A 14,582-nucleotide genomic window follows, 5' to 3' on the forward strand; every position below is an offset into this window, starting at 1 on the left:
ATTGAACAGGTGTACCTAATAAAGTGGCCGGTGAGTGTATATTGACTATCAAAAGTCTTTGGGTTTTATGTAAGTAAGTGTTTGTTTTTCTCCTCACCCAGCTTTTCTCTTCACCACACTTTCTATTTCTGCTGACTGGTTGTTTTCATTTTGATCTCCAACAGGCCAAAGAAACCATTTTGGCCCATTCAGCCATTTTGCAAGAAAAAGAAGAAGAAATTCAGAGGTTACAGAAAGAGGTTAGATGAATAATACGATGACATCACAATAGCATGCATATAGACTGAGTATCTTCATCTAAGGTGATATGCGATGTTTTGTTCTTTCATCAGCTACAGTCTAGAGAAACTGAATTAGAAGAGCTGAGGGAGGAGGTGAAACCATTTCATAACAGTCCTGGTAAACCTACTTACAGGTGAGAACTGGATCAAAAGGCTTTTCAATTTATACCTTTTTGTTCTCTGTGTGTCATATTTAATGCCAGAGATAAAGTGATAAGCTAACGTGTGTGATGAATGGGGGATATTTTGCATAATAGTCTAAGGGTAGCTTGAAACGGTCTATTGTTTTGTTCAACCCAAACCTTTTCTTCCTTATCACCCATAGTGCCTTGGAAGAGGAGATCATTTTGGCCCGACAAGAACGTGATGCACTCAACCAGCAGCTTCTGAACACTATCAGACACAAAGTGGCACTGTCTCAGGAAGTTGATTCTTGGCAGGTTGGTAACTTGTAATTGGTTTCTAATCCAGTAATGCCAATTGGATTTTGTTAGTATAGTGGTATGCCCTAGAAACCACCTATTATGTTTTGCACAGGAAGTACTAATATTTTTTTCATAAAATATATATCTACCATGCATTGTACAGAGAGCCGTCTTTGACATCCTTCTTGAATTCAGAAACACAGTTCACAGAAACACAGTCCTCATTACTGTTTTTTGCTAGGCTAGTTCAGTTGTTTGGAGTTCCTTAGGGGTTAGTCTTAGGACCCTTTTAGTTCCTGCAGTGACAAACTGTATTGAACATAAACTGTATTATTGTAAATGATAGTTAACTTCCGCTATGCATTGCACATATTTAGCAATAAATATGTATTATATATAGAAATTGTAAAAATCTAGTTTTGCTCTTCTTTTACTTTCATTGACCAACAAATTTTTGTTCCAGGAGGACATGCGTCTGGTGATCTGTCATCAAGTTCAACTCCAACAACAAGAGAAGGAAAAGGAAAACAACAAAGAACAGACAGGCTTTCAAAGAGGCACTCGCACCACCAAATCACTGCGTGTACGTGGGGAAGATGGAAGGAAAGGGTTTTTCTCTTCTCTGTTTGGGGGAGACTGACTAGATGACAAATAAGAAGGGACAAGAAGGGAAGAGAATACAATAACGAGAGATTTCTCACTTTTGTCTACAAATGGCAAATAATCTTTAAAATCATCCAAATGTGTGAATAGAAAGAAATGATATGTACTCCATAGTGGCACTATTGCATATTTATGTTTTCCAATATTTATTTGCAACTTCAAAATCATACATAAAAATAAATGTATAGCATTTACTTTTTTCTCGACTCTTTTATAGGAGGGGTTAATCATTCTTAAACCATAAAAGAAACGATGTCTTTAGGACCATTAAAGGCAGCGTTCAGTAAGGCATTATGCAGCATTACAGTCAGTAACATTTCATGTAAACAAAACCTTCTCACTCTCAGGCTGTCATATTTTTAAATGACAAGACAGACTTGTGCCCCAATATACATATAACCCAGGATAATAAAAAAAAAAACTTTTACTAGATATTGTAGCACCATTTTAAAATAGAAAATGTTTAGAAAGTGCTTTACAGAAAACAAGTGTTTGGACATAAACACATTCACATACATATGGTAGGATATGACATGAAAATAAAACCGGCACAGTAAAACGGTTGTGTCATGAAAGATACATGAAGATTATTTATATATTTTGTGTGCCAGTAGTGAATATGAATTAGATTTCTAAACATTCCTTTTACAAATACTGTAAAAATTCAGAACAAAAAATATTATAAACAGGAGACAAACAAACTATCAACTATCTTACAAACTATCTTTGAATCCGTTTAAAAGGGAAAAAACAAAAACAAGAATTCTATGAAAAAAATTGTGGGAACTGCACTACATTACACTCTTTTTAAGAACTTGTGAAAAGATGCTGTAAAGAGAGGACATTTAAAAAAAATATTTCCATTAATCAAATTTTTGGAGTGACCACCATTTAGCAGTTGTTTTCTATTTATTTTCATCTTTCATCAGATTTTATATATAGAGATTTTCACTGTAGTTGTCTCAGATCCCAGTTTGTGTAAATTATGGTATGGTCATTTTGGTATGTATTTTGCATGACATAGAATACACTAGAATACTCTTAGAATTTCAATTGTCCAATATTTCAGGTCAATCAGGTATTGCACTGCATCTTAATTTGCTTCATGTAGCACCTGGAGTCCGTTATCGAAGTGTCTGAATGGCCATTTATCGCCTAGATGATCAGTCATGTGATGAGTTGTATCACAGTGACAGAATGTGCAGCTCAAACTTATTCCTGAGGTAGGCGCACTTTACATAGTTCAAAATGTGTTCAACATGACCCGCTTATAGTACCTCAACTGGGCAATCAGCAACAAGATGGCCATTAACCAGCAATGTTTAGGTCCAAAGTTCCTTCTATTCTACCATACAGAATTCAGTTTTCGAGTCAAACAGATTTTCGTGTATAGAGCATGATATCTGGAAGATCCAAGAGTTCCTGATGCAGGAGAAAACTGTAAGTGCTATTAAGATGAATGGGAATGTTAACGGAAAGTCCTCTCTAGGCATTACAGACCCCCAGATTAGGTTTCTATACCAGCATCTTCTCAAGTGTTATTCCTTGATGTTATGGATGTTCTAATCATCTGCAGCACCAAATTTAACACAGAGTTTTGCATGGCTCTGGTGAAAGGTGGATACTTTTTTGCTTGAATTTGGTTGCAGACTCCACCTTTCGAAGTAGATTCAGGATATGTAGATCCTCTTTAAGGGCCTTCATAGTTTAGATCAGGGGTGGGGAACGTTGATCCTGGAGGGCCTGTGTCCCTGCAGAGTTTAGCTCCAACCCTAATCAAACACACCTGAGCAAGCTAAATGTAGTCTTCAGGATACAGGTAGGGATTTTTTTTCAGGGTTGGAGCTAAACTCTGCAGGACAATGGCCCTCCAGGATCAACGTTCCCCACCCCTGGTTTAGACAGTAGAGATTTGAAAGTTCATAAATACTTTTGTCTTGGTTCATAGCCACTGTCTGAGGAGAAATCAGGTAAGAAGAAGCCATCCTCCTCCTCCTCATCTTCAGCAGGCACTTCTCTTTCACAGCCATTGCCAGAAGAACAGGAAAGAGTTTCTTCTGCATAATATCTAATCGTCTCTGAGTTTACAAACGTGTTCATAATAACTGTTTGTACTAGTATTTTGGATGATCGCAAATGGTTTAAATTACAAGCACAGGAAGATCCAGATTCACTACCTGGATGCATATTTTCCTCATTCTTTTCAGATATTACATTTTCATTTTCTTCACTATCCTTCATATCATTAGCTAGTGTGTACTTATAACACTGATTTGATGTATCAGCCTCCTCAGCTTGCTCTGTTGGGATGACATTAGCGACGGATGTTGGTTGATAGAACAGAGAGCCGTCCTTGGAGTCTTCCTCCCATGAAGAAAAATGGCCGTCTGTGTTCGTTGCTGTTTTTGGCGGGGTCACTGTAATTGGCTGGTATTCCTCAAGGGTTGGTTTTAGGACCCATTTATATCCTGGAAAAACAATCTGTAAAGGACAAACAAACACTGTATTATTGTAAAGGATAGTGAACCTCTACCATGCATTGCATTTATTTATTTGGTATCATTTTACAATAAGGTTCCATTAAATAACGTTAGTTAAAGCATTAACTAACATTAATAACGAACAGTTGTATTTTTATTAATCATACATCCATTAAAATGACTCTGAGACCAGTTAAAATAATAGAAAAATTGTCTCAGAAAACAAAGTTAGTTCCTAGAACAGCTCTAGCAACATTTGTTTGCACACAATTTGATATTTTGTATCTAATGCATTGAAATTCAGATTTTTTTACGTTTGACTTGAGGCCTATATACACATAATAAATGTATACTGTATATAAAAATATTAAACATCTTGGAAGGGTAATGTTAAAAAAAATCAAGTAATGTAAAGTCAAATTAGGACATGCACAAAGCTTTGTGAACAACAGTATTGAAGTACATACCAAAGGTTTTGGGATATTCTTGTTTTTATGCTTCATGTGGTAAAAACAACCAAAAGACAAAAAAATCCCAGTTGAAAAAATAATCAGCAGTATGGCCACAATGCACACCAGCATAAAGCTTCTAGTAGAATCTATAAGAACATACACATTAACATACATAAAATACCGTTGTAATAAAGTTGCTTTTATGTTTTTGAAGTTATGCTCTCCAAGGCTGCATTTATTTGGTCAGAAATACAGTAAAACAGTAATATTGTAAAATTATTACAGTTTAAAATAACCGTTTTCTGTTTTAAAATGTAATTTATTCCTGTAATGCAAAGCTGAATTTTCAGCATCATTACTCCAGTCTTTAGTGTCACATGATCCTTCAGAAATCATAATTGCTGCTCAAGGAACATTTCTTATTATTATTTGATCATTTTTATAAATGTTAGAAACAGTGCTGCTTTCTAGTTTTGTGGAAATTGTAATATATTTTCTTGAGGATTCTTCGATGAAACGAAAGCTCAAAAGAGCATTTACTGTATTTGAAACAGAAATCTTTTGTAACATTATACATTTTTTACTCTCACTTTTGATCAATTCAATGCATCCTCACTGAATAAAAGTATTAATCTCTCTCTCCAGATATACACACTCTGAATACTATAAAAAATAAAATGATATCCATTACCTAATAGAAATATACATTTGGTGGTGTTGAAGTTGTTGTTCTTCAAGACTTGTTGATGACTGGCAGAAACACTAACACAGTAGTTCTTGCCAGATGGCACATCATGGAAAATGTAGGGAGATTCTGAGGTTGATATCAGTGCTACAAACTAAAAAAAAAGAAAAAATTATTACATAAATAAAAAATTAAAAAATCAACAAATTTTAAGTAATGCATTCATGAATGTAGAAATTTCATTGTAAAAATCAGTGATTGTACAAGACAAAAATGTTATGCATTTACCTTTGATTCCCCTGCAGGACTGTTCTCAAAAAGGTATAGCAGGTATTCCAGTGGGTTGATCTCTGGTTTCAATTCCAGCCAATGACTAAAATTAATTTTAATGGACTTTTGTTCAGTTGAGATGTTTACATCTGGGGAACTCAGGTGTGCTACAGAATAATCCAACAGAAAGTCAAACAAAGGAGCATTATTTAGCTTTCCTGACAAAAACTATTTACGACATTCGTTCTGGACGTCTTATATAATATATTTGAACTTACTGTCTCCATATGGCTGGAAAGACTTTAATGTAGTTGTCCAGTTGGAGCTCGCCCTTTTAAGTGTTGTCTTGACCCTCACAAAATAATTCCAGTGAAGCTCAGGTTGCAGATTGAAGGTCAGTTCGCATTTCAGTATGGCTATGTTAGTGCAGTGTGGAGAGCGATTCCACTTTCCTCCAGACCTACCCGAAAAAAACATCATCATGAGTACAATAAACAATTTTTCAAAATAAAAAAGTTATTATTTATTTATTTTTTGATAAAGTCTGTATGTACATTTTTCGTGCAGTTATAAACTCCAAGGTATATCTGCTGTCAGGAGGATTTCCTTTCCCAGGAAGCCATTCAGCTGTAGCCTTAAAATCCAATAATCCCACAGTCAAGATTCTTTGGAGGAGAAAGAATTGCTAAAAAGAAAAAAGAAAACTTGACATTAATTTCAAAACAAACTAATGTAATATATATGAATAAATGCCAAAATACGCAAACCAACATGTATTGACAATAATGGTGTGTGCATGCAACAAAATAGTAGTTATATATTTGCATTGTGAGGTTAAGAAGGAAGGTTAGCATTTGTGTTACATATCTGCCCTACATCTAAGCAACTGTCAAGGATTCAAGGATTCAAAGGATTCAAAGCGTTTATTGTCATGTGCCCAGTGAGGAAAACAAGTTTCCCTGAGCAATGAAATTCTTACTTTGCTGTCCACAATGAATGCCAAAACTATACACACACATACACAAACTATACACACATACATACACAATGTAAGAAACATAATAATAAAAACTATGCTGCAGTAGTAGGAATATAGACTATGAAAAAATAGAAATATAGACTATGTGTATCTATCTATATAGTATAGAGTAGAAAAAAAAAGTCAAATCATAGTTCAGATGCAGAAAAAATGTACACTACCTAGGGATGGCGTCAGACATATCTGGAGCAATGTGAACATGCAGGCTAGGAAGTGGGTCATAGTGTCATTAAATCATGTCAAACCTTTAAAAAGGCTGGAAGTTTATCCTTAATTGCCCCTAAGGTTTGGAGAAATAAATAAATAAATGTATAAAGACAGCATTACATAAATAGAAATATGCAAAATAACATAATTAGTCTGGTGCAAACAATATTTGACTTAAAGGGCCAGAGCAAGATTACAGTTAGAATATTAGAATCATTACAATATCAAAAGGAGAAATGTATTAAAATAAAACCAATAAGTGTTCAGTAAAAGCCTCGGTTACTAATTATGGACGATTAAAGTCATGCTCACCACGCTGGAGTCATCTCTGTTTCTGTAAATAAAACAACAGTCCGGAAGATAGCAGATCCATCTTACAAACCAGCAGCATACTGAGATTGGGTTTAAACAAATAATCCAAGTCAAACACAACTGCTATCAAAGTCACTCTTTCACTACGGAGAATGTCTTGAGGGTATGTCAAGCAATGCCTGCAAGCAATTTTAAAAAGACGAATAAAAAACAAACATTTATCTGTCTAAGCATTATACAGTATACACAGAATAAGACAACAACTATCTGCAGCTTTACACTGGCAGTATATCAAACAAGTCCAGACCTCTTTACTGATCTAAAGGTATATGTGTGACTTAAGCCCCTCCCCTGTTACCTGAAACATGAAAACAGGTTGTTCCAGTCTCCAGGGTGGAATCTCACCTGTCGTCCTCATCAATCTACACCTTTATGTCCTACATTAGCAGTATATGCACTTAATATCAGCATGACGGTGGCTTTGGCGAATTGTTGTTGGTTTCTTTTTTTCTTACATCTATTTAACCATCTACAGCCTTATATCCATTAATATCATATCATACTATGTTTGTTCATTTGGCCAGGAAATACCTGTACCCACACACCTGATAGAGTTTGGGTTCCATGCCATTGGCCTGCATAGTTGAGGTCTAAAAGACACTCAACTAAGTAATATTAGTTACTATTAGTTCAGTAATATTACTGATATGACTGCATGGACACCATCGGATGAAAACAAACTGAATTAAACTGGATGATGGCACTATTGTCTTCTGTAGAGCTGCTTTAGAGCTGAATCACATCTTGCAACAACTGAATCAACACTGAACTGGCTTGAGCTGAATAAAAACATTACTGTCTTCTGCAGAACTGCTTATAGCTGAGGTGAACTTCTTTCAAAATTAATTAAAGGGGTCATATGATGTTGCTAAAAAGAACATTATTTGGTGTATTTGGTGTAATGAAATGTGTTTATGCGGTTTAATGACTGATTCTGCTATTTTTACTGTGAAGCTGCTTTGAAGCAATCCATATTATTTAAAGTGCCATAGAAATAAAGGTGACTTGACTTGACTACAGCCACCTTTACAAGTGGAGAGATAAAAGACTATTGGGGATGGAGTGAAACGGAAAGGAAACATAACGTAGACTTGCAGTCGAGATGTTCTTCCTAAGTTGCATTTTGTTGGGGCAATATACAGTTCCCTTTAGAAACATTTTTTGGGAATACTATATCATACAGCAACTTTGCATGCACCTATACTAACCTTTACATCAGTGTCTTCTTTATAATTAGACAAAATTACATCTAGAAATTACACATCTAGAAATTATATTATTTACAGTAGCTTACTCATTAAGCTCGGCTTCTAGAGAATAAATATGCACTTGCCTGCCATGCCTTGGAATGAAGCCCTCAAAGGAAGAGAAAAAGAGGAAGACCAGCTCTAACCTGGAGAACAACCATGTAAGCAGAACTGAAGAGCATCAATATGTCTTTGAGAAAGGCAAAGCAGGCAGACCAAGACAGACAGACATGGAGATTTGTAGTCAAGACCCTCTGTCCCAACCAGGACAAAGAGGAATAGGCAAGTAAACGGCTTTTGTAAAAAAATCATTTGATCACTATATGGTCAAATTAATCAAAAAGCTGTTTTGCAGAAAGAGAGTTTAAAAACCAACAGCCATCCAGGTGGCCAGTGGTGTTCAGACTGGAGTTTGAACCTCTGCTTCATGATGTAAACGGGAATCACCCACGAGTTTTTAAAATTGCGGGAAAATTGCGCATGCGTGTCATGTGCCTGTCTGTCAATGGGAGGAAGCCACGCCCTATTTTGGAGCTCCCACCCCGTTTTGGAGTTCCCGCCCCCATTTGGAGATCTCCAGGCTGCAGTTATACCCTTCTCACACCAGGGCCATCTAGCGGGCCATGTCTCTCTCCACAACAATAGAAATAAGACCAAAATATCGCAACCCACAATTGCCCACTTTATTAAGTCCAGTTACAGTCCTTGATGTGAACAGGCTTTAAGCTGCATTAATTTGGGGGATTCCCTTCCGCATTTATATGTGGTTCTCACTCCTGAAACTTTGCAGTGTGAATCTCGTTGATATAAAGCAGGCCTGACTCATTCCTGTGAACCAGTGGCTGTTATGCTTCATAAGAACGGGCACTACTGCACCACGGCTCTGACATTTGTCAAATCAGACAAAAGTCCTGTATTATCTCATGTATAGTGCGTCTTATACAGTTCACACTGACACTGAGTTTTCTTCCATCGTCATACTTGCCATTATACCAGAGTCTGACCCTCAAGGAGAGTCTTCAAGTTTAGCTTAACAAGGAGAGCAAGAGTGTGATTTGTTTGAATGAAAGACAACAGAGGGGACGATACATGATCAATTGTGTGGCTAATCTTCAATATGTTTAGCTTGACATTGATTTGGGAGTGAACTATATTTGGAGTTTGCTACAAAAAAATGTATAGAGAAGTAACAGGGAATTTTGTGACATAGCTACATATTCATTTGTGTGGTCTCCTCCAGCAGTTGCAGAAGTTGCCATCTTGTTCTTAAGTAAGATCATCTTTGAATATTTACTTCAGGTTACTTAAGGGGCCAATATAAGACCAAAACAGCAAAATCCTTGACACATGATGGTACCAACATAGAGGGGACGTTCCTGGTTTTTTTCAGCCCTCATTCCTGCTTGCCATGAACTGCATGATTGTCCAGTCTGGTAAACAGGGCTTTGGTTAGCTTGCCTGTTCTCTCCGTAGTCCGTGGCAGACTGGGGTCTTTGGGCAGACGTGAAGGTGGTTTTCTGAAGTCCCCAGTCTTAAGTGGTGCCTCTTTTGAGTTAGGTCACGCATCTAACCAACGTTAACCCCAAGACCGACCTGTAACTTGTCTGCTCTGTGGTTGACAAAGGCACCCATGATCAATGTGGCAGGAAGGGGGTAAAGCCGCTTTTCCAGAACCCCACCAATGATACAGCGGCTGTCCACCATTCCTAAAAAAAAACATCCAAATGATTGACAGAGATTATGAGTTAAATATTAATCCTAAATTTAATCATTCTGTTACACATATTAGGCATTTAAAAGACTACTACTAACTCAACAATGGAAAAAGAGAAATTAATACTCTTATTAAGCAAGGAAGCATTAAATTGAAAAAAATCAAAAGTAACAGTAAAAGCTTTTATAATAATAAATGCTCTTTTTAAACTTTTTTTTCTACACAAATCATGTAAATAAAAAGTATCACAGTTTCACAAAAATATTAAGCAGCACAACTGTTTTCAACATTGCCAATAATAAGAAGTGTTTCTTGAGCAGCAAATCAGCATATTAGAATGATTTCTGAAAGATCATGTGACACCGAAGATGCTGAAAATTCAACTTTGCCACTGTGAAATAGAAAACTTTTTTTTTATTGTATAAATATTTCTTAATATTACTGTTGGTATTGTGCTATGCATGGAGACTTCTTTCAAAAACACTAAAAAATCTTACGAGCCCTTAGATTTTTGAACGGTGGTGTATAGAATCAGTTACATTTCCTCCCTTGTTTAATTGAACTTACTTACAAATCAGTGACAATCCACTCTGTTTTCACAGATGTGGGAATTCTAGAGAAACAGACTGTACTATTGCGTAATAATCTCATGGTAAGTTCATGGCAAGTCTATTTTAAAGTATCATTTTTATTGCCAGGCCAAGATAAAGCCTGCAAACTTCAAACTTTCATTTTCTGTGCTGATATTAGGTCAAAGGAGTTAAATGTAGTAAACACTTACTGGCAACTCAGCACAGAATGCAAACTAAACAAGTATTTTTTTAAAGTGCACATGCAAAGGATGGAAAATGTAAAGAAATTTCTTAATAAAAGGTCAGCCATTTTAAGACAAATAATTTGTCTATGTAGATTCTAATGGGGTGTTTACTTCCTGAACGCTACTATTACAGTCTAGGATGGGAAGTATGAAAAACAATATTTGAGTAAACGGTTAAAATGGGTTTTTACAAATAAAGGGTTCAATTCTGCCCTGCAAAGGCAAAATGCTTTAGCTATACATTGTAAAAATTCAATTTGGACTGAAACTGGGTGTTTTATAATCTGTTTTGTGACATATTGTTTGGCTCAACGATGCTAAGAATCATACGGAGCCCCAGACATGGCATGCGGGAAAATTTTTTTTTTTTGTGGCCATTCGTTCCCATGTATTTCAAATTAGCACGATTTACTAATTTGTACCCTCGTTTTAAGCAAATCGTGAGCATGTTTTACTAATTCGTTACCTCATATAGTGAAATCATCTGTGAGCTTTACTAACTCCTGTCCGCATTATTAAATCATGCTCACAATGTACGTAAAATTAAGTGATGAATTATATATGTCCACAATATAAATATTTTATTCTGCATGTCATGTCTGTAGAATTAACAAAAAAACAGTGAAAACTGATATCAAAAATTATTTCTCAGTTCCAGTGTTGGAGTAGTTACTGCAATTTGTGATACAGTGCACAGTGAGTATATATCTGCCCTCCTTACCTCTGAAGACCATTTTAGCTTCAGGAAGTTCCATCTGGTAACCAAAAGAAAAGGTTGTTTCCTGGGTCCTAGTGCTCACCTCAAACTCCACTCCCACCTGAATCTGTGGAGATGAATTACAGACTGCGGCGTTACCAAACTATTATTGTGAAACACCATCATATCCTTCAACACCACCATACCTGTTTGTTGGCTCTGTGGTAGTAGCTGGCATGTGCACCTCCTTTACCAGCATTCAGTGTTGCAACCCAATTTGGCCCTAAGACATTTGAGATATGACATTTGAGTCTGAGGTGCTTTTAAGAAACAGGTGAACATTGTACACACAAATAGGATGAGTTTCACTGAAAAAGCAACTGTTTAGGACAACTTATACTGGTGTATGACAAACAGACGGCCGCTGAGCAAACCACTCTAACCTGAGTACTGGCCTGCCAGGGTAAGAATGCCCCCTTCCTCTGCTCGACCTCGATGGTATACCAGCTCTCCCCCCAGAACCAGCTGCGGGGATACGCTTTGAAGAAAGTGTGCAACCATGATAACTGTCACAAAGAAAAACAAATGCACAAACAAGCAACAACATTAAAGATGCAGTAGGTGATATTGACCACTAGCGGTTGAACTGCAGTCCAAATTCAAAGTATTGGAGAGTGTTGTTTCACTCGCCCCCTCCTCTTCAGACTTGACACTCACGCGGGTTGCCAGATTAAAGACAAGCAACAGGAATGAGTGCAATTGACAATGGAAAAGGTCTTACACTGTCTTATTTATCCGCGTTTTAATATGTCTCTGGTCATAGAGCTTTTTAGATGGATGCCGAGGCTTTTTAAGTCTGGTAGAATCTGAGATCTCGGACCCAGTTCGTTTGCTGGGTTCCATGGCTGCAATACGCTGTGTTTTCCACCAACTGGCAACCAGGGGTGTTGAAATACTACTGGGTAAACTGACTGTGCACGGAATCACATGGACCTTAAAAAAAACAGAAATTCTGACACGGAACGCACATTACAAAGTAGAATAACTGGCTGTAGTGTTGTTTTTCGGAGAAACAAGTATGTGAACTTAGCATGTTTCCTAAATATCTGCAAACATATTATGGTATTTTTATGCTTTAGTCCAGTCAAAAAATACATACAGCACCTTTAACTAGAGTTGTAGAGTTGGAGAGTGGTGGATGTGCGGTTGCTAAGGTGTTCTGAGTGGTTTTAGTTTGCTGCTGTGCGGTTGCCACTGCGTTTACAATCGTTGCCAGGGTGTTGCTAAGATGTTTCTAGGTGGTTTTTTTGCATTGCTATGCATAGTGTTCTGAGGGGTTGCCAGGGTGTTGATATGCAGCTGTTAAAATGTTTTGAGTGTTTTAGTGTGTTGTGCTGTTGCTAGGGTGTTCTCAATGGTTGCAGTGTGCTGCTGTGTGGTTGCTAATATGTTCTGAGTGTCTTTAGTGCATTGCTGTATGGATGCTAAGATATTTGTTGCATTGCTATGGGTTTGTTAAGGCGTTCTGAGGGGTTGTCAGTGTGTTGCTATGTAGCTGTTAAGGTGTTCAGAAGTTTTTTGTGTTATGTAGTTATGTGGTTTTTTGGGTTATGTGGTTCGTAGTGTTTAGTTTGTTGTTAAGCTGTCTATAGTATGCTTGTGTGGATGCCAGTGTGTTGCTGTGTGGTTCTTAAGGTGTTCTGAGAGTTTTTAGTGAATAGAAGATATTTCTTTTAGTGCATTGCTATGTTGTTGCAGTTTATTACTTTTAGGATTTTTACATTTTAATTAATTATTCGCATTTTATCAACTCATAAACCCCCTGAAGTTCCCCTAGTTTGTGAAACCTTTCACATCAACACTGCTCACTAATGACAAGAAACAACGGATTTAAACATTTTTAACACAAACAGGGTGACTTATGGAGTTTAAAATGAATGCAGTTCCACTCAAGAAGCTTTGAAAATAATAACTTACAGTCTGTAATCATTTTCCTCAATAGGCAAACAGAACAATTCATCAAAATGACATGCAAAGGCAACCATAGAAAAACCTGTTCTGCCTGGAAGCCAGTGCTTTGTTGTAACTAATGCACATTCATGTGACATCAATAAATCAGAATGTCTTTTGTTTTAATGAGGGACTCACACGATCATACCTGATTCCCTCAGAATGTCAGGGTTGGCCATAGTAACCGCTGCTGTGAAGTCACTACCTCTATACTCCGTCTCAAACTGCCACGTGACAAACTGTGCCTGTTGAGTCTATTAAAGAATATGCAGTCAGTCCACATTGTGTTCAAAACGTATGCAATACTGCATAACACTGCTACTTACCTGAAACACTGCTTTAGCTCTTATTTTCTCACTCAGATGGAACAAAGAGTGTGCGTTTAAGCTGCCAGAGGAGTCCATTTCCCCAATAAGCATGGGTGAGCCCTTTATAGACAGAAGATTATTGGATTGTAAAAGAGAGAAATTCATCATATTAAACACATTTAATGCATCTATTCTATACACAGTTAAAACACACTTTGAGTAAGTGTCCATTAAGTGAACATTATCATTTAAACCCATTGATTACTGCTCATGAAGATTTGTTTGCCTGCACTGTTTTGAAATGTGTTCCAAGAAACCTAGTAGCTTGTATTGCAGGTTTTTAGTATTCAATCATTGCATAACATGCAGTATCATAAGCTAAAAATAACAGATGATTAAGATTAGAATTATGTTAAATAAGTTACCTAACTCATTCTTTACCATTTGGTAAGAAAACCCTCCAACATTTAAGTTATCCAGTTATGTCAAAAATATGTCATGTCTACATGTTTCCAGAACAACATTCTTTTTTATTTCAAAAACAACATTCCTATCAAACAATCATAGGCCGAATATTGACAGATTTTTTTTTTAAACGTTATTAATGTATACTATAATGTGCTTTTAAACTCTACCATTCAAAAGTTTGGGCCAGTACTTTTTTTTTTTTAAAGAGATTATTACTTTCATTCAGCAAAGGCATTAAAGGGGTCATATGATGTTGCTAAAAAGAACATTATTTTGTGTATTTGGTGTAATGAAATGTGTTTATGCGGTTTAAGGTTCAAAAAACACATTATTTCCACATACTGTACATTATTGTTTGTCCTCTATGCCCCGCCTTTCTGAAACGCGTCAATTTTTACAAAGCTCATCGGTCTGAAAAAGCGAGGTGAGCTGTGATTGGCCAGCTAT

General features: G+C 36.6%; 2 protein-coding genes and 1 pseudogene across 3 annotated transcripts in view; 1 reads left to right on the forward strand and 2 right to left on the reverse strand.

The window, feature by feature from the left end:
* Positions 1-78: 78 nt before the first annotated feature.
* On the forward strand, positions 79-3,146 carry LOC107745133 (bicaudal D-related protein 2-like; the record flags this gene model as incomplete). The annotated part of the gene is made up of 4 exons (XM_016558975.1): positions 79-239; positions 333-415; positions 607-721; positions 1,170-3,146. Coding segments are annotated over 4 exons (536 nt in total), but the record flags the coding sequence as incomplete, so codon positions are not given.
* Positions 3,147-3,207: 61 nt separating this feature from the next.
* LOC107745122 (interferon lambda receptor 1-like) lies at positions 3,208-7,609 on the reverse strand (annotated as a pseudogene).
* A 1,186-nt stretch (positions 7,610-8,795) lies between these two features.
* The window catches only part of LOC107745123 (mitochondrial import receptor subunit TOM40B-like), an 8,517-nt gene continuing 2,730 nt past the window's right edge, over positions 8,796-14,582 (reverse strand). For both annotated transcript variants that reach the window (XM_016558964.1, XM_016558963.1), the window contains exons 5-10: positions 13,686-13,787; positions 13,508-13,613; positions 11,793-11,915; positions 11,556-11,632; positions 11,374-11,476; positions 8,796-9,827 (exon numbers count right to left, since the gene is read on the reverse strand). In XM_016558964.1, the coding sequence (XP_016414450.1) occupies positions 9,688-9,827; positions 11,374-11,476; positions 11,556-11,632; positions 11,793-11,915; positions 13,508-13,613; positions 13,686-13,787 (651 nt within the window). In that variant the 3' untranslated portion in view covers positions 8,796-9,687. The remainder of the gene's footprint in view (positions 9,828-11,373; positions 11,477-11,555; positions 11,633-11,792; positions 11,916-13,507; positions 13,614-13,685; positions 13,788-14,582) is intronic.

This window comes from Sinocyclocheilus rhinocerous, unplaced genomic scaffold (genome assembly GCF_001515625.1).
Source record: "Sinocyclocheilus rhinocerous isolate Xijiao unplaced genomic scaffold, SAMN03320098_v1.1 scaffold1279, whole genome shotgun sequence".
Lineage (NCBI taxonomy): Eukaryota > Metazoa > Chordata > Actinopteri > Cypriniformes > Cyprinidae > Sinocyclocheilus > Sinocyclocheilus rhinocerous.